At 33.4% G+C, this 23,998-nt stretch overlaps 1 protein-coding gene across 6 annotated transcripts in view; it reads right to left on the bottom strand.

The window, feature by feature from the left end:
- The window catches only part of PTPRM (protein tyrosine phosphatase receptor type M), a 966,854-nt gene that overhangs the window by 593,764 nt on the left and 349,092 nt on the right, over positions 1-23,998 (bottom strand). For all 6 annotated transcript variants that reach the window (XM_051970436.1, XM_051970437.1, XM_051970431.1 and 3 more), the window contains exon 3: positions 10,951-11,222. In XM_051970436.1, the coding sequence (XP_051826396.1) occupies positions 10,951-11,222 (272 nt within the window). The remainder of the gene's footprint in view (positions 1-10,950; positions 11,223-23,998) is intronic.

Raw genomic sequence — 23,998 nt, 5'->3', positions numbered from 1 at the left:
AGCTTTTCATTCTTTCCATTTTCCCATGCTATGTGTGAGCAAAGAAAGAGGATTTGCTTACCAATACAATTGGCTGTGCTGAAAAAATGCTAGTGAGACCCACTTGTCTATTCCTTAGAACAAAAAGAAACAAGGCTTCCTAGACACCCTAAATCCCAGTTTCCTGAACTGTGGTCTTCAACCGCCTATGGAGTTTCATGACTGAATGTGGGGGTCATGAAATTATGATTTATTATCAGTAAATGATTCATTTGTACACCTATTTTATATATCTATATATAAATATATAGATCTATTTTATATAACCATATATCTAGATAATGTAAACATTTCTTGGGCAAAAAGGGGTTGTGAGTGGAAAAAGTTTAATAATCCCTGCCCTAAATAATCTTACTAATTACATTTTATATGGCTATGTTTCTTATCATGTTTCAAAGTTTACACACAAAAAAAGAAAAAAAAAGCTATCCCATTTGTCTATAAACATCTTCACCAAAAGCCTTTTTCCCTACTGAGAAAAACAATAAAAGTTAACTTTGGCCTTAAAGAGCCAAAAATAATGAATGATTTGAGTAGTCATGAAGAATTCTGGGTCAAAATGTGGGTCAAAATAGCCATAAATTTGCTAATAATAAGATGTATTAGAAAAGAAATATAAAGCAATATTTTGGTTTTTATTCTTTTTTTTCAAACTGATGGAAATTCTCCTCTCTGAGTATCCAAATTTGCATTGTATTAAAAAAATGACACATATTAAGTGCTTATCAAATGCTTGTTGACCGACTTCCTTTTTCAGTTCTAGTGATAAATTACAGCATCTGTTTTCTTTGCCCCTTTCCTTAACAGGCTAATTTTCCTTCTCTAGCATTTGCACTTTTTATATTTTTTAAAAATGCAAAGTTTTTATAAATATCACAATTATTGTTTAGCCTTGCCACTAAAAAGAAGAAAAAAGTAAGGATGTAGGCAGTATGATATGGTGGGAAAGTTTGGGATTTGTAATCAAAGAAATTGGATTGAAAATCCAGTTCAGTCCCTTCCTAGTAACTATCTGACTTTAGGCAGTCAATTTCAACTTTTTGAGCCTTAGTTTTCTCTTCTATAAAATGTGGGTGGTATACTAAACAACGGCAACAGTAATAATAATTATAATATCTCATATTGATATCAATCAATACACATTTATTAACTGATTACTATATTTTAAGAATTGTGCTAAAGAGGATATAAAAAAAAAACAGCAAAAGACAATCCCTGTTCTCAAGGAGCTTACTTTCTAATGAGATGATTACATTGCAATTTAATATATGTAACAAACTACATATAGGATAAATAGGAAATGATTTAGAGAAGAAGAAAAGCTCTAGAATAAAAGGGGGTTGGGAAAGATTTCCTGTTAAATATGGGGTTTTCAAAGAGACACTAAAGAAGGGAAAGAGACCTATATGTGCCAAAAATGTTTGTGGTAGCCCTGTTTGTAGTGGCTAGAAACTGGAAATTGAATGGATGTCCATCAATTAGAGAATGGCTGGGTAAATTGTGGTATATGAATGTTATGGAATATTATTGTTCTGTAAGAAATGACCAGTAGGATGAATACTGAGAGGACTGGAGAGACTTACATGAACTGATGCTAAGTGAAATGAGCAGAACCAGGAGATCATTAAATACCTCAACAACGATACTGTATGAGGATGTATTCTGATGGAAGTGGATTTCTTCAACAAAGAGAAGATCTAACTCAGTTTCAATTTATCAATGATGGACAGAAGCAGCTACACCCAAAGAAAGAACACTGGGAAATGAATGTAAACTGTTTGCATTTTTGTTTTTCTTCCCGGGTTATTTTTACCTTCTGAATCCAATTCTTCCTGTGTAACAAGAGAACTGTTCGGTTCTGCAAACATATATTGTACCTAGGATATACTATAACATATTTAACATGTATAAGACTGCTTGCCATCTAGGGCAGGGGGTGGAGGGAGGTAAGGGAAAAGTCAGAACAGAAGTTAGTGCAAGGAATAATGTTATCAAAATTTACCTAGGCATATGTTCTGTCAATAAAAAGTTAAAATTTTAAAAAAATACCAACAAATAAAAAAATGTGGGGTTTTATCTCAGAATTAAAGAAAGTCAAAGAAGTTAGGAGGCAGAGATTGAGGAAGAAAAAATATCCCAGCCACGAGTAAAAGAAAATGTCTAGAGATGAGATGGAAAATGCCTCAAACTTGCTTGTAGAACTGGCAGGAAGTGAATGTTACTATATCCAAAAGTACCAGTCCAGGACTAAGGTATGAGAAGGCTGAAGAGGTAGGAGGAGGATAAATTATGAAAGGCTTTGAATGCCAAATATATTTTGTATTTGAATCTGAAAGTTACAGGGAGCCACTGGATTTTCTTGAGTAGGGAGGTAACATGATTCAACCTGTACTTTAGGAAAATCATTTTTGGAGATTGAATGGAAGATAGATTAGAGTGGAGAGAGATGTGAGGCAAGCAAAGATAATAAAAGGTTATTGCAGCTAATTAAGGTATGAGATGATACAGGCATATACCAGAGTATTATCAATGCTAAGGAAAGAGCAGGGTATATTAGAGAGATGTTGCAAAGCTGAAATTGACAGGCCATGGAAACAGATGGCATGTGAGAGATAGTGAAAAAGTCCAGGATGCTGCTTAGGTTGTGATTCAAAGCCTTATATATATAGGATTTATACATTATCACACTTCATCACAATTTTTTTTAAATAAAAAATTTAATTTAATTAAAAAACCTGTGAGATAGATACTATCATCCCTCCTCCCCCTTTTTTAATAAGTGAAAAAACTGAGACTGAGAGAAATTGTCCTTTGCTGAGTGTTTAGGATTTCTTCCAGACATAGGTTTAATCTCTAAAAGAGAAAATGAAGGACCCCAGAATATACAAAAGTCAAAAATCCTTATTCTGGTTGGCCACAAGAATCACAGATGATTTAAAATAAAAGAACGAGGTAGCGTTTGCTTTAACCCAAGGAAGAAGGAAAATTTTCTCATAGATCAGAAGAGGAAAAAATGGGGGAACTTTAAAATCAAAATACATAGTAAACTCTCAAAAAGATGTTTAAAACTGATTTGAAAAATATTTACACACATTCTCTTTTATTATAATCTACTATTTGTACAAGTATCAGGTCTGGCTCAATTTTAATGTGACCACAGTTATTCAAAGTCCAGTGCTCATCAATTCTTAGACATGGCTCCTATCAGTTTTCATTCTGAGACACAATTAGATTTCAGAGGCAGCTATTGTGAATAATGTCCCTGGTTGCTTTGGAGTAATATTCCCCTACCACACCTCCAACTTCTGAGTATAGGGACAGCATAACAGAAAAGTACCACCTCTGAGGGCAATTCAAACATGAATTTTGTCACGCTAAATTATGACTTAATTTTAAAATATTGAATAATTGAGTTGAAAGCAAATACTATATAAAAAGGTAGTGAGTGAAAACTAGAGGTCATATTTCAAAAGATGGGTTAGATCATGCTATCTGCATTCCCTGAAGTCCTCATTTACTAGAAAAGATATCAGACTAGTAAAGGGTAAATCTTGGCTTAGTCTTATGAGCAAATTCCTTTGTGTTCTTACTGCAAAAGAATTCTGAACACGGTTCACATGGAATCCAAGCCTAATCTTTACCCAGAATCCTTCAACTCATCCAAGAGAATCCATTTTAATTAGGAGGCTATAATGGCTAAATGAAGACCATTTTTGCTATCACATTTGACTCCTTTATTTGGTTCTTCTTTTTTGAAAAAAAGAAGGGATTAAAAATAATGTTAACATTATCCCCTTTCTTTTTTGTAAAGCTGTGAATTTGTACAACTATTCTGCACAGCAAATTGGAATTATGCAAATAAAGGCACTAAAATGTCCATACTTTGTAACCCAGACTATTCTAACTTATTCTGCTAAGCATGTACTATAAAGAGGCCAACAGTGCACCAAAAAAGGTTCTAAATATATCAAAATATTTATAACACCATTTTTGTAGTAGCAAAGAGCTGGAAACAAAGTGGATGCTCATTAGTTAGAGAATGGCTAAACACACTGTGGAACATGAATGTAATAGAATACTACTATGCAGTAAGAAGCATGGAGTCTAATCAAAATAGAGAAGCTTGGAAATACTTCCACAAACTGATACAAAGTCAAAGTTTGAGAATGTTTTCTCAATTTATTCACTATAAATAAAAATAATAACAACCATAAAACAATAAAAAATAAATGTAAAATTATAAATAATTAATTTGGCCCAGGAGAAGAACTGCAATTCTTATGGACCCAAGAGTACAAAGAACTCTTCAATGTATGAAAGTCCAGGGCAATCAGAAGCCTGGATTCTCTGAGGATACCCAGAAACCTGTGGATTTGGATAACTTGTTTCTGGCTTAGGAGGAGAAAATAAAAATAAGAGTGTATAAAAATCAAAGATGCAAAGTGTTTTCTTTTTTAAAAAAATTAGTATAACAAAGAAAGCCACTGTGGAGGGGGGAACCTTTTCATTTTAAAAAAAGCATTAAGTTGCTGATGTGTAAATCAAAGGAAGCAGGTATTTCAGCAGGTTTCCTCCTCTGATGAAAAAGCAGGTAGCCCACACTTCCCTACTGGTACAGCTCTAGCTAATGGGCAGGTTTTAAGTAGCAGCAATTAGAACAAGCATTAATTAAGGAATTAAATGTATCTTAATCACCAAATACTTGACAATTTAAGTTTTAATGAACAGTAATTAACCTGCAATTACCTGTATTACATGCAGGCTACCATTGTGATTTGTAGAGTAGCATACACAGTAGCTTGCCATATATAGTAAGTAGAAGCTGCATAAATGACTACAGGTTGGAATACCTCTATGTAGCAGCTGAGAAATCTTTTAAAATTCTCTTAAGTGGTTGTTGGAAATAACAAGAGGGGAAAGGTTATGAAAGTTATGGATGCCAAAAAATACATTGTTTATCAAAAATAAAGAGGACATTTGTCTTTATTTATGTTGACAACCTACCAAATAAATAAAAGCTTCTAAAATTTAGACCTGAACCAAAATGACAAATTATTCAATTCTATCAACAAATGACAATTTAAAAAAAGTATTTAGAAATAAAACATTTTCCATATATGTACTGCTGATAGAAACCAAAAAAATTATGCTTGCTAGTATTCTGCATATTTCAATTCAATATTTAGCAAAACATGCATAGCAATGTTCTAAGTACTAAAGATAGAAAGATTTTAAATGATGTGCTTCCTGTCTTCAAGAAGTTTATACTCCATGACTTACTCAAGCAATTAGGATAAGATCTAACTCCTCAACTATAAATTCAAAGGGCAATATAATAACTCTTTATCCTCTAACTCTCTGGTCACAGAGTGGTTTGAAAGTTTCAAGTAGAGATAGGACCCTCTGTTCTTCAATGCTGAGACTTATGTGGGGCAGCCCTTAGGAATGATGAAGTAATAACCTCCAAGCTACCTAGCCACTTGTGAACTTTGTCTCTTCTAAACCCCAAGCCATGTTCCTCCAACTACTTGCTGAATGAATGATCCCATCCCCTAACTGATCCCAAGACTCAACACCCCCTGGATACCATTGCCAGTCTCTTTAAATTACTCATCTTCCCTTGTCACTCTGGACCCTGCTAGGCAGAGATAGCTTCATGGTCCCTTCTAGCAGGAGGTAGGTCCAGAAGATGAGACCTTCATCCCTTTGTCCCAAATGAATTTGGGTTCCAACTGTTTGAGGAGGGGAATAATGTGGCACAGACTTAGGGATAATGGAGTAATGACTTCCAGGCTACCTGAAAATGATATAATATACCGCCTAGACTATCTTGAATTAGGAATGTTGTATTTATTTCCTTAGGCCAGGGATATGATCAGCAGGCTGTATAGGGCTTGCCAAATCATTTGGTCTGTCCCTGATAACACAATTTTAGGCAATAATGAGGTATAGGTATAACAATCTCCCATTGCTTGAGTTCTATAAGTTGATATAAGATAGCCTGCAAATGATATTATGAATATCTAAATGGCTCTTGGCAGAAAGAAAAGAGTTTCCCACCCCTGCATTAGGCTATTTTGTCTGAGTTTACCCTCTAAACTAAAATATAAACCAAGATGCAAAGTCCAAAAGATTGATGGCTGTCAGATAACAGTCTGCTGGCCAACAATAATGGAATGTTTGAAGCTAATGAGCATGAATGAAGTGCTTAAAATTAATTTAGGCACAGTACAAAATCAGATATCAAGCACTTGACCTGATGATATTTCAAGCTTAAAAATAAATCTCTGGAAGGTCCCTCAGCAAAGGATGCAATCAGAACTCGATTTATTGTTCTGGTGATTACTAAAACTTTTAAAAAGAACTATTTAATAATATGACTTAAATGTAAAATATATTGTGAGCACATCTCCCTTCATACACACATACACTGAGTTCATTGTTAAATATTTACCAGCACATATCCCTGTTTATAGTATAATTTCTTATTTTTAGAGAGCAGTGTAGTAAGGGAATAGGTAAGTGACGTAGTTGGATAGAGCATTGGTCTGGAGTCAGAAAGATCTAAGTTCAAATGTGATCACAGATACTTACTAGATGTGTAACCCTGGGGAACTTAATTCACTTTCATTGCCTCAGTTTCTTCACCTGTTAAAATGGAGAAGGAAATGGCAAAGCACTCCAGATATCTTTTCCAAGAAAACCCTCAATGGGGTCAAAAATTTTCAAACAAAGCTGGAAAACAACTGAATATCAACAACAACAAATGTGGGCAGATAGAAAATGTCCTGAATCTGGAGTCAAAACTACATATCAAACCTACCACTAATGACTATTAATCTCTCTGGCTTTAGTGCCTTCAATAATAAAGTATTAGATGCACTCAAACTCTGGACCTGTAATACTATAATATTTTCCTTTCATATCCATATTTAAGTTGACATAATTATCAATAGTAAACAATCCACTTAAGTGGCAAGATTTTAAGTTAATCAAATAACTAGAATGAAAACAAAGGATTAGTTCTTGGGAGCCACAGCAGTGGCTACTTCCAGCCTCAATAGACTCACAGACAGTAAGGGAGTTGAACAACTGATCAGAAGGAGATTACACTGAGGCAGGATACTGTTGTTTTTCCCCATACTTGGATCCAGGTCACCAGAACATCAGAACTTGAAGCCACAGTGGAGCAGGGACTCTCCTCAGAGTTCCAGGACAGAAGAGAGTTCTTGGGTCTTTCACAGGTGGTAAACACACCTTTCCTTGAATCATAACACCTTGAAAGAACTGAAAACTTACAGGTTCTTAGAAGTATTTTTGAAAACAAATGCACAAAAATCCCTGAAGCTTGCAACAGTGAATCTTCCACAACTGGAAGACTTTTAACAAAGAGTTAAAAGTCAAGCAGAAGGCTAGAAAAATTAGCAAGCCACAGAAAAAGAAAGTTACTATGGTGATGAGGAAGTTTATAACATACAGTCAGAAGATAATAAAGTTAAAGCTCCTAAACCCAAAGCCTCCAAGAAAAAAATTAAATTGGTCTCAGGCCATGGAAGATCTCAAAAAGGATTCTGAAAATCAAGCAAAAGAAACAAAAGAAAAATTGGGAAGAGAAATAAAAGTGATGCAAAAAATGATGAAAAAATAGTAAATAGCTTAATAAAGGAGAGAAAAATATTGAAAAATAAAATAACACCTTAAAAACAAACTAGATCAAATAGTAAAAGAGGTACAAATATTATTCCATTTATTATTACAAAAACTCTTTGAGGTTCTTTTAAGTATTACCAATTGCATTTTACAGTTGAGGAAACTGAGGGAAATAGAGATTATTGATCTGTTCTAGAATTACACAATTAGTGAGTGCTCAGAGCTGGATTTTAATTTAGCTCTTCCAGATAGAGGGCCGAGTATTCTGTCTACTAGGCCACCTAAAAATTTCTTACCTGTACTACACTCCTAGAGATTGTTCTCCAATTAATCTAAAGAACTAATAATCTCTGGTGATGTGTTGATGGATGCTTAAATTTTAACTTCCTCTCATTTAGCATTCGTGTGTGTGTGTGTGTGTGTGTGTGTGTATATACACACATATCTATCATATATCTATAGACCTTCTAGATACAATGCTTCAATGTAGTTATGAGAAGGTGATATATACATATGTATATGTATGTATACACATATATTTATCCTTATCTATTTATCTATCTATCTATGCCTTCTAGAGACAACATATCACCGTAGTTATGACAAGGTGAAAACATATTTGAGGCCAGATGATCCATTCAGGATCAATAAAATAACATGTAAAATGCTGATGTCAACTATTCTTCAGACAAAAAATGTAGGACTATATACAGCAGGCCCTGACTCTATTATACTTTTAAAATTTCAGAGAATTTATGCCGAAGACATTTATTATTAATATGATCATATAACATTATCTTTAATTTCTATTAGCAATGCCTAGTTAGTATTAGGGATTGTAAGTTAGCTCAAAAAACCTTTTAAAATATTTTTTTAAGTATATTAAGATATAAATATTTATATTAAATTCTACTTCTTGCTAAAACTCATAATTTTAATTTAATATATATTGAGAGTAAATTATGTGATATAATGAAAAGAGCATTAGACTTAAGGTCAAAGGACCTGCTTTAAATTATAGGTCTGTCATTTACAACCTATATAATTTTAGAGAAGTCACAAACTGAGAGCCTTGGTTTCCTCACTTGTAAAATGGGAATAACAGTATTTATACTAGTTACCTTACCATAGGGTTGTTGAGGGAAAGCCCTTAGTAAATTTCCTAGCTCTCTATTCAACTATGTAAAAGCTCAAAATACTCCCAACATAATAGCTCCAAGATATAAATTTCATCTTCCTTCTCTTCATGTTCTTAAAACTTCAGTTAACACAGTTTAATCTACAATCTCTACACAGGCCTTGGGAGGAGTCCGGTTCCTCTTGGACATTGTATTAACTAAATATGACTTTGCTCAGGTTGTCCATTGTGGCTAAAATGTCTTCTCTTCAACTTCTCTTCCTCACAGCTTCATCTAATGAAATGCTTGCCATTCTTCAAGGTCCAATTCAAGTCACACATCATCAATGATTTCTCTCTTGTATCTCTCATTCACTTGGTGAAAATAATCTATCCCTTTTACAAACTTCCCCAAAAAGCCTCTTAGGTATGTCTTTTCTTTCCTACTGAAGTAGAAACTCTATGAAGAGAGAGTGTATTACAAAAAGAAAGCACTAGACAAAAGAATGACTAGCACTGTGAAAGTGGAGTTATATTTTCTAATTACTTAGTATTTGAAACAATAGATTTACACAATAGTTATAGGAAAATATTTGAAAGGAAAAATATACAATGTCATCATTCCCTAAAAAATGCAACCAATAGCTACTGAATGACTTTAATGGAGATCTTATATTGTATTGTTAGTATTTAATATTATTAGCATTTAGCAATCAAAATAATTCACAATAATATATAATAATAGTCATAAGATTGAACAGATTGAGTTGGGTGTTAGAGATCATATAGTCCAAAGATGCCAAATACTCTTCTTTAGTCCAGGTGTCAAACTGAAGAGTACAGCCCAAACCAGATTAAAATATAATTGTGAAATGTTTAACAAAATAAATAAAAAATACAACAAGAACAACAAAAACAAAGTCTGATCTCTCCCAGTTGTCAAGAAATTTAGCCATCCCTTTAGCATAGTTGACTTTCACAGCCAGATGTAGAAAGCATTTTTAAATAAAAAGAAATTAAATGGCTCAATTTGGATTATATCCCAGCTTACTTATACTAATAGATATTTTTAAAATTAAGCTCTTAACTGTCACTTAGCAGTCTTCAGAGCCAAAGTTATCAGAGTTAAATAGGATGAAAATGTCCTACGGTTTTAATAACTGTAGCTTAAGTGAATACTGTGTGGACCACTGAGCTTGGCTACAGTGGAAAGAGAATTGAAATTCAAGCCAAAAGATCTATAATTAAATCCCTGTTCTGCTACTTACTGCCTGCTCTTAAGTTGGGGGCAAATCCCTCAATCTTTCTGGCTCTCGGTTTATAAAGTTATGGAGTTGACTAGATGGCCTCTGAGTTCCCTTCAAACTTTAGATCTATGATCTATTCATTTCCATTACAAAAAAAAGTAGATGGATATTTATGACTAGAAGTCTTCCCATACTGAGATGAAATAATTTATTAAATTATAATATAAATAGTAATAAGTAGCAATGAATAAGCAAAGGTATTACTTTAATATTTGCCATATGTCGTGATTGTTATTGTTCAGTCATGTCCAACTTTATATGATCCTGTGAACTTTGTTCATGAGGTTTTCTTGGCAAAAATACTGAAATAGTTTGCCATTTCCTTCTCCACTTTCCCCCATTTTACAGATGAGAGAACTGAAATAAATAAGGATTGAGTGACTTATCTGAATTGTGTGTAAATTAAGTGTCTAAAACCAAATGTGAACTCAGGTATTATACATACAGGTATGTATAATAAATAATAATATGAAATAAACAATGGGGTATTTATTTCTACTCTTCCCAGGTCCTTCCTATTTCTCCTTTCTATCCTACTACTTAAAAAATTATCATACATATAAAGTTGGCTAGAACAGGTCTCTTTCAAAAGAGTTAATACAAAGAAATAATCTTGGAAAAACAAAGCTCCTCTTTGAAGGTATGTATGATGATGTACCTTATTGAAAAGATACTGTGACTTCATTTTAGATTGTAAAAATGCAACCCTCCCAAAAGAAACAAGAGAGCCTTTTTAAAATAACAAACAACAATATATATTTTAGGCTAAAAGCATTAACATATTTCAATTAATCAATTAACAAGCATTTTCTACTATAAATGAAAAGTGAAGTATACCTGATAAAAGTTGGGCCAGAAGGTACTAATTGCCAGTTCTGCTCTATTCCAGGTGCCAGTAGGAGCTCCAGATATATTCCAGATTGGGTTCCCCAAAGGACCATTATTAACCTTTACATAAACATTCAATAGCCCAGGAAGGGAATGACTTTTGCTGGATACAAAGTAGTGAAAGTCAATGCAATGGGTGTCGTTTTCTTTAAGCTGGGGTAAGAGAAGATGTGTCCTTTGTAATTCTGGCCTCCCAGATGTGTTAACCAACATAAAAGAGCCTGTCAAAATAAAATAAAAAGCAGTTACATCCACAGTCACAAATTCTGGTCACTATTAAAAAGTCATATTGATGGAGAAAAGGACACTTTTTTATGTGCTGTTATTAAACACAGTTCCAACACATCTCTCACTATTCCCCCTCATATACGTTACACTCCAGATATCCCTAGATTATGTCTTATACACCAGCTGTAGGACTCTTAAAATTTCTAGATTTTTCTATCTGCCCTGAAAATGATTCCTTTATAAATGATATCACTCTACAATTAAGCTTCTATTGTGAGCTTCTTGATAGCAGACACAGAATCAGTTTTTCTATCTGTATTCCTTAGCACTCACTGTGCTTAGTTCAAAATAAGTACTTAAGAAGGGCATTTTCATCCATGGAATAATTAATTCCTTTCTATTAATTATTAGTCACAGTGTCATTGAAGGTGGTATTTAATAAAAATGCAAAACAGGTCACAGAGAGATGGGGAAGCAACTTTACTAGACCTCCATAAAAAGTTAGTGACAGAGTTAGAATCAGAACCTTAAGGCTCCTGTTTTCCAGTCCATTACTTACACTGTTATAGTCAGTTACCTCCAAGTTACCTCAGCTGCCACTTAAGCACTTATGCAGAAAACAAACTACTACTCTTATTTATTTATTTGTCTATTCATTCATTTATTCATTGCCACAGAGCTGAAGAAAAAGAAAATCCCAATAGCTATTTGAAAATAGGGCAGTCCTCCCCTTACCAAGAATGAATCAAAGCCTTTGTTCTCTAACCAGTCCACTGTTGTCTAACCAGTCAGCCAGACTTTTGTATTTTCTATATCTACCACTAGCAAAAACCTGTAGGTTTGGTTCTGTATTTTAACTTAGAAAAATCATCCTTAGTAAATTACAGAGTTCTGAATACTAGACCAAGTAATCGTAATTGTGCAAATCTGGCTATATCTTCATACCGAGAAAAGTCTGGAGGAATAAAAATTCATTAATATAATCTATAATATTTTCTGGAACAAAGTCACATGGGTTTAATTAGAGATTCCACTTATTTTCCCCACTTTTAAGTGTTCTATATTTAACAAAAGATGTTAATAAAAATGAATTTTACAGCATACATGTAAGCAAAAATGCAGAAGATAAAAATAGCAATGTTGTTACTCCCTTAATTTGTACTTCAAAAAAAAAAAATGTGTAACTGAAGTTCAAACTTTCTTATCAATTCTCTTTGTTATTGTCATTGTATGAAAATGTTCATGTTTGCTTTTATTAATCTCGGTATGAAAAGAAATTTTAAGATTAAAAAAAAATAGAACACACCCTCTCAAGGAGACAACAATAACAACAATCAGTAGCTTTTCCTCTCCCCCCACAAAAAGAAAGAAAATTAGGGCATTTGTCCTTCACCAGAGTCACAAATCTAAATTGTTATGGCCAAGGGTAGCTCAAACTGTGCAGAGGGCCAAAGGCAGCCAAAATACTCCCACATCAATTTGTTAATCCTGGATACAGGCCATTAAAGTGTGGATTCCACTGTGAGGACCAGGAGGCTGACAGAAGAGGAGCTCTACCTGGAATACAGACATAGGAGAGGAAAAGCAGAACATCTGGTAGCTTCTTATTTTAACTAATTCCTCTTGCCAACTATGTACGAAGTTCTGTATAACTAAAAGACCAAAAGAGCTTTAAACATACTTTTAAAATTTTAGCAAATTGAGGCAAAATACCAGTTCTTCTACCTGAGCCAGGATACTGCCTGGGTATCAGTTTGAGATATAGTCTGTGGAGATACATGATTAATGCACTGGATTGTTTTCCTTGCTTTTTATTTAAAGGGAGGGTTCAATGGAAGGTAATTGGGAAATGATAGTCATATTAAAAAAAAATCAACAAAATACTTTTTAAAGAAAGATCACTGACGGTGTTTCAGTGAATCACATCTACTAATTCTTTTACTACCCAAGAACATACAATCATTTCTCTCATCCTGATTACTGGACCTCATCAAAAACACCTAGGTGCTTTCTTACTATTTTCTCTAGTCACCTTGAGTTCCAATCAGCCTTATTATATAGTGATTTCTCCAACCAAACTGAAGTTGCATCAAAATTAACATAGGTTTTGAGAAAGGATTTTTTTTAAACCATCTTTATTTTATCATTCCTGTGCTCCTTTATAGCCAAACAAGAATTAACTCACCAACTATTTTTCAAGACTTCTATGTATTTTTTCTATTCAGTTTCAGACAAATCATCTGTTTTTAGAAATTCTTCTATATGGTTGAATGTTTAATTTTCACCTTCTGTTTCAATGTTTTGACTGTGAGAAAATGCATTTTCAAAGAGTAATTGGGTTTCCCTCTGTACTTCCTTCTTTACCTCTCTATTTTTTTTTCTCCACATAAGCCTTCCAACTGGGCATATAAATAAAAGGAACCATAATGCAAATTAACACACAAATTCTGTTTGTGTTCAGATAACAAAACACCCTGAAGTCATTGGTATCTAAGTAGTGAATAAAACCTTGTAGGCATTTGAAAAGGATTCTGAGTTGATAGCTACTTGTTAAAAAGTGACAGTTTTCAGATTTAGACTTTGAAGGTCTTTAAGAATAATTATCTGAGTCTCCTGAAATTAGAATAACTCTGTTATATGCATACAAGAAGTCCACATCTTAGAATTTTTGAGGGAATTAAATTTAGCTTAATCATATCTAGTGGCAAATGCTTTTGATTAGTCCATCTTTTATCATTGTTTGTGACAGCAGTAATAACTGTATGTAATTAGTTATCCTTTTTCTAACCTATCATTATAATTTGTATTAGTCTATTGGAAGCTCTGGAGTTTAGGGGTTTTGGAAACTGCATGATTTATTTGGTACATATGAGAGGCTTTGCTCAGTGAATATAATAAAATTTCTACTATCGGGGCATAGTCAGCTAATGTCTGTTCTGGTTAATCAAATAAGTGAATAAAATTAATTATTCCTAATTATTCTACCTGATAAACTTTATGGTTTTTATGTCCATTACAAAATTTGCCCTCTAGGTTTCCTCCTTTCAGACTAAATAAATGCAACTATTAGGACATTTTACATAGGGTACCTTTTACATACTATTATTTATTTTAATTTTCTCCTATACAGCCTCTCCAAGTTTTATCATCCTATCAAATTTTTGAATGCCAGAGCATCAAGTAATAGTGTGATCAATTACCACAAGAACTAGCACAGCAAATAACTTTGCAACTGAAGCAATAATATAAAATTGCTTACACACACACACACACACACACACACACACACACACACACACACACACACACAACACTACCCCCATCTCCATCATAGAACTGGCATAGTGGCTGCATATTTTTTGCAACCCTTAGCTTTATGCACATGAAATAAAAGCCTCCACTTATTCACAATTTATCAGGGCACTGATTAGTTACATTGCTAATGTAAGTTCAGAGATGTATAGAAAACAGGGTAATAAGAACTTTGCTTAAAGTGGAGATAGCTTGGGGGAAGCACAGATTCTTTTTTTTTTTTTTTTTTTTTTTTTTTGGTGATGGTTCCTTCAGTCAATGCACTGCCCCCATTCTCTTGTCTACCACCCTTAGGGTAATGTGGCTGGGATACTTTTTCCCCCTGAAGATTTATCTTATCAGGGAATCCACATATTTGTCATTTCATCCTTTTTTCAAGGAATTAGGAACTTGTGATCCAGCATCCACCAGGTCACAGGTACACTGGTCACTCTTTCTGGGGGACAGACTGTCCTGCATCCTAACATAACTACATCCACCCAGATACTTTTCAACAAAATGTGTAAGAATTCCTACAGAAGTGACATATTTGGGCATATGCAATTTGTACCTCGTTGTGAACAAAAGATAATTCTGTCATATTTGTTTTAAAAAATCATTAATACTTCAGTTATGCTTCTAGCCATCTCAAGCATCCATAGACAAGCTGCTGAACCAGGAACAGAATAAATGGAAACACAAGAGGGCTTCTGGATTTCTAACAGTAAAGAAAAGGTCTGTGCCATTAGGAAAAAAAAGGTGAATTATCATCAAGGCTAGGAACAAATATGGGTGTAAAAACTGAAAAGCAAGAGAAAACCTCAAAAGCAGAAAAGAAAAGATCAGTGATGGAAGATGCCATCAATTGACTCAACAGTGGCAGGAATGAAGAAGCAGTGATCAGAAAAGTCTCCAACAGGAGATGTGATAGCCAATCCCTAATAGCACCATCCTACTAAAACAAACAACAAAAAAGTGAGCACTCCAACTTCTTAGTCTCTATTCAAGATCAAACTATATGGCAACCTATGACAGAAAGCTTCTAATACATGTCTGAAAGCCTCTTTGATTTATATATATATATATATGTATATATATATACAATAATTAATAATCATAATTGTAATTCTGAGTTTTCAAAAAGCTTACACTTTGAAAGCCTATAATTTAAGCTCATAGATCACAGATTTAAAACAGGAGGAAGGGATCCTAGAAGTCATTTAATCCAAGCTCTTCTTTTTATAAAGTATCAAAGCATTTTTTCAATTATAGGTAAGGACAGTTTTCAACATTCATTTTTGTAATATTTTGATTGTCAATTTTTTTTCACTCCCTCTTTTACCTCCCCCATCCCAAACAGCAACTAATCTGATGTTATATATGTACAATTATTTCAAATATATTGCCATATTAGTTATGTTGTAAAAGAAAAATAGACAAAAGGGAAAAATGACAAGAAAAAAAACAAACAAAAAAGTGAAAATTATGTTTTGATTCATAGTTCCCTCTCTAAATGTAGATGGCATTTTCTGTTCAAAGTCTATTGAAATTGTCTTAGATCATTGCACTACTAAGAAGAGTTAAGTCTATTATAGTTGATCATCACACAATTTTGCTGTTACTATCTATGTACAATGCTCTCCTGATTACATTCACTTCACTTAGTATCAGTTCATGTAAGTCTTTCCAAGATTTTCTAAAATTAGCCTGTTTATCATTCAAAAATGAGAAAGAAAATAAAATGCAAACAAACAACAAAAAGAGTGAAAATGCTGTGTTGTGAACCATACTCATTCCCCACAGTCCTCTCCATGAGTGTAGATGGCTCTCTTCATCACAAGACCATTAGAACTAGTCTGAATTATCTCATTGTTGAAGAGAGCCACATGCATCAGAATTGATCATAGTATAGCCTTGTTGTTGCCATTACAGTGATCTCCTGGTTCTGCTCATTTCACTCAGCATCAGTTCATGTAAGTCTTTCCAGGCCTCTCTAAAATCATCCTGTTAATCGTTTCTTACAGAACAATAATATTCCATAATATTCATATACCATAATTTATCTAGCCATTCTCCAAATGATGGGCATCCACTCAGTTTCCAGTTTCTTGCCACTATAGAAAAGGCTGCTACAAACATTTTTTGCACATGTTGGGTCCTTTTCCCTTTTTTATGATCTCTTTGGGAGACCTAGCAGTGAGATTCCTGGATCAAAGAGTACATACAGTTATAGACCTTTGGGCATAATTCCAAATTCAAGGCCTCCTTTTTAAAGAAGTTAAGTGACTTGCTCAAAGTTATACAGCTAGTAAGTAGAAGGCTCTAGATATGAAGAAAGATTCTCTAATTTCCAATGTATGCCTCTTTTCACCCATCATGCTGTTTTGTATGCAAGTAATAGTAAAACTTTATTCACTGGAAAGTAAGGGATAAATTTTGGAAATACTGCCATAAAACTGGTTAAAATAAACATTCAGTGTTCAAAGAACTAAACTTTGGTTACTTGGGAAGCAGATCTATTAAGCAGCTGACACATTTTCATCCCTGTGCAAACCAGCAAGGGTATAAATAAAACAGAAAGCTATTCCCTACCCTCAAGGAGCTTACATTCTAATGAGGAAGACAACATTACACAAAATTTTCATATAATTGCTGATTCATTATATCTTGTAGATATACAATTTTCCATTTCTTTTGACTGTATCCCCATCTATAGAATTTGAATCACTTTTTTAAATTATGTGCTTTAGGTATACTATAATTCAAGGGATCTATGATCACCTTGATGTGGGTATTCCTTCCAATGGTACAGAACTCAGCTCATAACAGAATCACAGCATTTCAAAGTTGGAAATGATTTCAGTGGTTATCTAATGCTCTAAAGCATATTCAAAAAGAATGTTCTTTAAAATATAGCTATTTAACCTACAATGAAGATCTACAATGAGGGAGAACCCACTGACTCCCAAGGGAATCTACTCCACCTTGGGCTCACTCTAAATGATATTAATTTTTTTCATTAAGTCTAAATTATTTTCTTTGTAACTTTCACCCATGACTGCTTCTAATTTTGTCCTCTAGGTCCAAAAATAACAAAATTGATTCCTTGACCACAAAACAGTCTTTCAAATATTTGAGAAAAATCATCATATTCCCCTGAGTCTTTTCTTCTCCAGGGTAGTTCCCAGGCTAGTTCCAAGACCAAGTTTATTTTGAATTTTATCTTTAAAATGCTAGAATAAAAAGTCTTCCTTCAACCCGGAGTTATCTATGATTCTAATTAAGATGTTTTCACTACAACTGCTGAGATTACTAATGATGAAACCAAATGGCACCAAATTCTATTGAATACAAAGTAAAAAATGCCTTGTGAAGGAAGCTAATTGGACATGAGAGTAATCACTACAAAGGAAAAAAACTATTCAGAATTTAAGACATGCCATTATCATTTTTTAAAAACCTCAGCACCAATTAAAGTTTTTCAGCAAAGTTGACAGATCTGCTGATGAACCCATTCTTTATCCAACATTTATTCAAAATTGTTTGGGTCTTGATATCTTTCTGTTACTTCTGTATTCCTACCAAAATTTTAACAACACACACAGTATAGCTCCTTGAAATATGCTGACCTTACCAATGAGTGGCAAATACTTTAATTTAGAACCTTTGCCATATTATAAAGATGAAGTGCTCTACCATTGTATTTTTTTCTTCTCCTCCTGGCTTCTGTGCTCCTAGGATGAGAAACCAAGGGTTCATTCATCTGACATTCTATCTCTTAACATGAAGCTATATACACAAATGTTCTTGATGCTACAGAAATAGGAGCAAATCTATCTAAGCCTATCAACAACTTCATGCCTCCTTGATTGCTAAGTCATTTTAGTTATAACAATTGATTATCAGTATCTTTGAGACCAAATATTAAGATGAGAATGCCTGATTGATTTAATAAACAGACAATAGTCATCTAGCTAGAGAGCAGCCTCTTCAGAAATATATATCTTGTATGTAAGCATTCCAATATAGATTAAACGTGCATTTTTCTATATATATTTGCATATTCATCATGCTGAGCAAGAAAATCAGATCAAAAGTGAAAAATCATGAGAAAGTAAAAAAGCAAAACCACACAAACAAAAACAACAACAAAAAGATTAAAATATTATGTTTTTGATTCATACTCAGTCTCCATAGCTCTCTCTCTAGATACAGATGGGACTTCCCATGACCTGGAAATTCTTTATAAGAATGAATTTACAGGTCCACTTGCTATTCCCTCTTTGTAAAGTGGAGATCACAAAGGCAAAAACAAATAAACAAACGAACAAAAAACAATGTTTGATCTAAAAGAACTTACATTATATGGGAGGATACATACAAGCAAAGAGTTTAAAAAATATCATTTGAAAAGTATGTACTCCAAGTACTCCAATAAATTGAGACTAAAAGGAAGCTAAGTATTCACAAAAGTAAAGGAGAGGATGGAAAACATTAGAGGCATAGGGACTAGTCTCCACAAAAATAGAGGCAGGTGATGGAAAGCCAAGTCCTAGGAATAGTAAGCCCAGTTTGGTCAGAATATAGAATATGAATAATAAATATGAGTAAGTAAGCTAGAATCAAATTGTGAGAGGGCCTTTCTTTTATTCCAGAAGTAATAAAAAGCCACTGAAAATACCATATTTCATACAAAATAGCTCTTTCTGTTAATGAACTTCATTTGTAGTATATTATTTATATTTATAGTTGAATAAATAAAAATGCACAGAAAAGGCAAATTAGACTCAGTTTATAAAGATTTACATAAATAAATCATATGACCTAAAACACATCAGCAGATACAGAACATGATGCCCTGTCATCTTGTAAAAGACCTTAGAGACTACTTGTTAGTGGAAGACAATAAGTACCAAAGAATGTCATGGAAAACAGATGAAATCCTATGGGTTCCATTTAGAAAAGTAATGGGCTTCCCCTTTCTAAGAAAAGTGAATTCTTAATGAGAATTAAATTGTGTTCCAGTGTATCATTTAGATGCACCATATTAGTGGCTTAGCTAGAAAATATCTTGTATCTACTCTCTAATTTATGTGTAAAGAACTGGCTTAGAATAAAATAAATACAACCTTTTAATTATTTGATGAAACTAATGACTGTCTCAGGAAATGAAACAAGTACTACAATGGAATAGAGACAGACTCATTTAGAAGCGTCTTAAGGGAGGGTTTAATTTCCCAGATATCAAGAGATGATTGACAACTTGGGAAAGTGACTTATTTTTGGTTCTAAATCCCAGAATGGCACAAGCCATCACAATATAAGCTTTCTCCATATTCTTCCAAATTGCTGTCAATTCTGAGCTACCCACTGCTCCCTTTCATCTCCCTGTTCTCCTTTTCTCCATCATGGATCAGCAGAATGATGACATTTTTTCTAAGATAAAATGACTGACTTAGCTTTAAAATGCAAAATACCAAACGCAGAAAGAAGTCAATACACAATGGTGATATATAGTTTTGGATGGCAGATAAAAGGTCAATTATTATATCATTATGTAGTAGGTCTGAAAAAAAGGTGCATCTTTTATTTATTCTGGGGGAAAAATCTTCTGCTAGGGTATCTCTTACAAAAATTAATTATTAAGAATTTATTATCTCTCTCTCATTCTTTGCCTCCCATTAGAAAACAAAGGGACTTGAGGAGGGGGGAAAAGGGGAAAAGAAGATCCTTAAAATAAATATGTATAGTTAAGCAAAACAAATTCAGTCACATCTAAAATTATGTCTCAAACCGAACTGATTCCATAACCTCTCTGTTAGGGAGTGGTTAGCATGTTTCTCTATAGATTCTCTGGAATCATGGCTGGTCAATAAATTGACCAAGTTGTTAAATTTTTCTAAATTCTCAATACTTCTTCCTTTCAACCTCTCCCTCAAAACTTCCTCTCCTTTGATGAAGGAAGTAGTATAGAGTTGACAATCCCCTTTATTTTAGCCAGCTTATTGTTGTAAGCATCTTTTCTCTTTACTATCCCATCCTGGGGCCTGTAATCCATTGCTATATCTTTTAGGAGAGGGACTCAACATTTTGGGAGGGAAGGAATATTTGTTATCTTTGTCCTCAGCCAAATTTCTAGCCTTCAATTTAAGAGCATCCATGTGGTCTCCTAACAAGATCTAATCTCTTAAAAAGAGTTTATTTTTGATATCAGAGGACCTGGGTTTGATTTCTGCCTTCCCCACTTATTAGCTCTGTAGTCTTAGTCAAGTAAATGAAGGAGAAAGACTTGGTAGCTTCTGCTATCTCTTCTACTTCTAACATCCCAATCATGTGATATCTGTACCACAAATTCATAGGCTTGAGAGTTAGATGAGATTTTTAGAATATTCTAGAATTATTTTGCTTTTAAGAAAATTGAGTCACCAAGAGACAGAATGACGAGCACAGTCACAAAGTAAGCAACATTTGACAAAGTCAAAATTCTAATCCATATCCTCTGAACCCAAAGCTAATAATGCTTTTCTATCACACCAGGTGTCTCAAAAATTTTAGTGTAGTTCGCAGCTATTAAACTTAATTAAAGCTTAAAACATAAGAGACTACCAATATAGAACAGTAATGACCTATCCCAGAGAATGTTAACTACCCTCCTTTCAGGCACAAGTCAAGGTCATATTGAAAACTATAAAAAATGAAAGTGATATAGGAAATACAGAAAATTAATGGCAAAATGGCATTGGTAGGAAGTTTCTCAGTTTTGAGTGTCAACAAAGACAGCCTTTGAATGAAAAAATACTGGAGAAACTTTGCTGAATTCCAAAATTCAATCAAATATTCATGGAGCATCTCTGGGTAAAGAGTCTACTCTTTAGAATAAATTAATAGGTTGCACAAATGAAAATAGCAATCAGGATGACTAGAAGTTAAAGAACATTGTGTTTGGATTCTAAATCTAACACATATAAACACACATACACACGCACACACAGAGATAGCAGGCTTTTTATGTCAATTTTTGGAGCTATGTCTTTAAACTATCTTCTCTAGAAAGGCATGTTGATTGAGAAAAAAGAAGTCAAAGAAAAACACTAAGTTTAATCTGCTCCTTAAAATATAACAAAGGTTCACTTTAAAACATAGATTTTAAAATTTTTACTCTGCAACATAAACTTAAAAATCAATGAATATCCTGGTTGCTTCCTGCTAATATTAATAATATTCACATGATTTTATTTTAAAATGTGATTTAAGGTCAAATTATTCAAAACAGATGTTCAATTTCCTTAGCTTGCATAACCCAAGAGAAGATAAACATTAACTTCAATATCCTAGAGCAGGCTGAGAGCCAGAAGTATATTTCTGATGAATCATAAATGCAAAGGATCAGGCTAACTGTACTATTTTCAAATACACATAAGAATGCTCAATACAAATGTTTTAGCAACAGCAATTGTGGAAAGCATTTACAGTATTCAGGATTTAAAAAAAAATTATACCTTCACTTTGCTAAACATACTTAACAAAAAAGAAGGACATTTTAAAATTCTGAGACCATTGTATTAAGTATCATTGTGATATACAATGGATAAAGAATAAAATTTGGATTGAGTCAGTTTCCAAGTGCACCTCTAACACTTAATATCTCTTCGCTCACAAGTTAGTCATTAACAAATTTAGTGTTCCTAAACAACAACAACAAAAAAGATTAGTCTGGCATGAACTATTGTTAATGAAGCCAACTTAGCTATTTGTAATCACCACTTCCTTTTCTAGATATTCACTAATAATATGATTAATAATAAGTTATAGCTTTTTTTTTCCCCTTCCAGGAATTCAGTAGCCCAGAGTTAGCAATCTCCATTCTCTTCCTGCCATTAAAAGGAGCAGTTATCTTTCTCTTGTCCTGATATGTCGTTTCTCTTCTATTCCCAAAGTATTTCATTGGCTCAATGATCACATCTGTCAATTTTTTTCAAAACTTACAATATAATTTAAGAACAGCTAATTGATTTACTATTTTTTTTACTTATCTTGAGTATCAATTCCATGTTAACCATTTTTATTCTATCCTTCACATTACAAAGCTCATTATCTTTACCTGAGAAAACAGAAATAACCCAAAATTGGAACAGATCTATCTTTCCTCTTTTATTAGTTATTATCCTACCCGCCTGAAAGTGACCAAAGGATAGTTATTTTTCATTCAAACATTATGTGTTTGTCACCACATCAATATAGTCAATATCCTTAAAAAGCAAATAGGACGATTTCATTTATAATTCACTCTTATAATTTAGCAAATATCAAATGTCTATCCAGGTGTGTACCAACAAAAATAGAGGCATGCAGACACAAATGCAAGTCTTGTAGCACTTGGTGGTAATTTTAAGAATCTCTATAGGTGAAAAGCAAGATGCTGCCAAAAAAAGGTATAATGCTTCACACACTAAAATATTATTTTCCTGATAAAAGGTGAGAGTTCTATTTTATAAAATGTGCCCAAGAGTGGCAAGGCTAATCTAAGTAAGTAAAGATCTGAAAAGCTAAGGGTTACCTTTTAGAATTCAACCTTCAGCACAAACAGGTCAGATGGTTTTAAACTAACCATTATTGGTAGAGGTTGAAAGCTACTTTACCCCTTTGAGAGTTAACAGCTATAGTAACAATTCTTTTAGAGAACATTTTAGAGAACATCTTTAAACCCTTTCATTAAGTAGAATTATCCTCCCTGGACAGTATGGGGGCAAAGAGGAGAAAGTAGAACTATGAAATAAAAAAAAGATTCCTAAGGGAGGAGGGATTCTAAAGGGATAGAATATTAACATTATTATTATTTCCTTTGGTTCAACAGTTGAAATTTATGTAACTGTCAGAAATTACTGGTCAACAGTGAAAATAAGATAAGCTAAGGTTTTAAGGAAAATCATTTATCTAAACTCACCTACCTTGTAACCTCATCTATTGCAAAGGAGTCAAGAACAAAAAATAAAAACAAGAAGATTTTGGAGCAGTGAAAGTAACCATTATAAAATATATTTGCTAAATTCATTATATTCACTCTACTTATAAGGGACTCCTTTGGTCTCGATGTCTTATAAATTCTTATAGTCTAACAAACTAACAAATCAGAAGTAGATATATAGAGAGAAGCAAGATCAGACAACATTGGAAGGGAGAGAACTGTAAGCAAAAAATAATAATAATAATAACTCTTAGCACACAATAATTCTCTGACATTTAGCATAAAAAAGACACCTCTATACCAAACTAGCTCATAAGGTATTGGATCACAGGCTTGATAGTTAGAAGGAGTGATTTTACATATGAAGAGACTTTAGTATCAAAAGATTGTGACCCATATTATGGATCTCTAAAACTAGTAAGCCACCTAGCCTCCTACTCCATCTTGCCTACTACTCCTTTAAGAGATCATGAAGGAGTTGTGCATAATGATGACCAAGAAACATCAAGAAAG

The sequence above is a fragment of the Antechinus flavipes genome, chromosome 1 (assembly GCF_016432865.1).
Source record: "Antechinus flavipes isolate AdamAnt ecotype Samford, QLD, Australia chromosome 1, AdamAnt_v2, whole genome shotgun sequence".
NCBI lineage: Eukaryota > Metazoa > Chordata > Mammalia > Dasyuromorphia > Dasyuridae > Antechinus > Antechinus flavipes.
The sequence above is the reverse complement of the archived record's forward strand: the minus strand, read 5'-3'. Positions and strand labels throughout refer to the sequence as shown.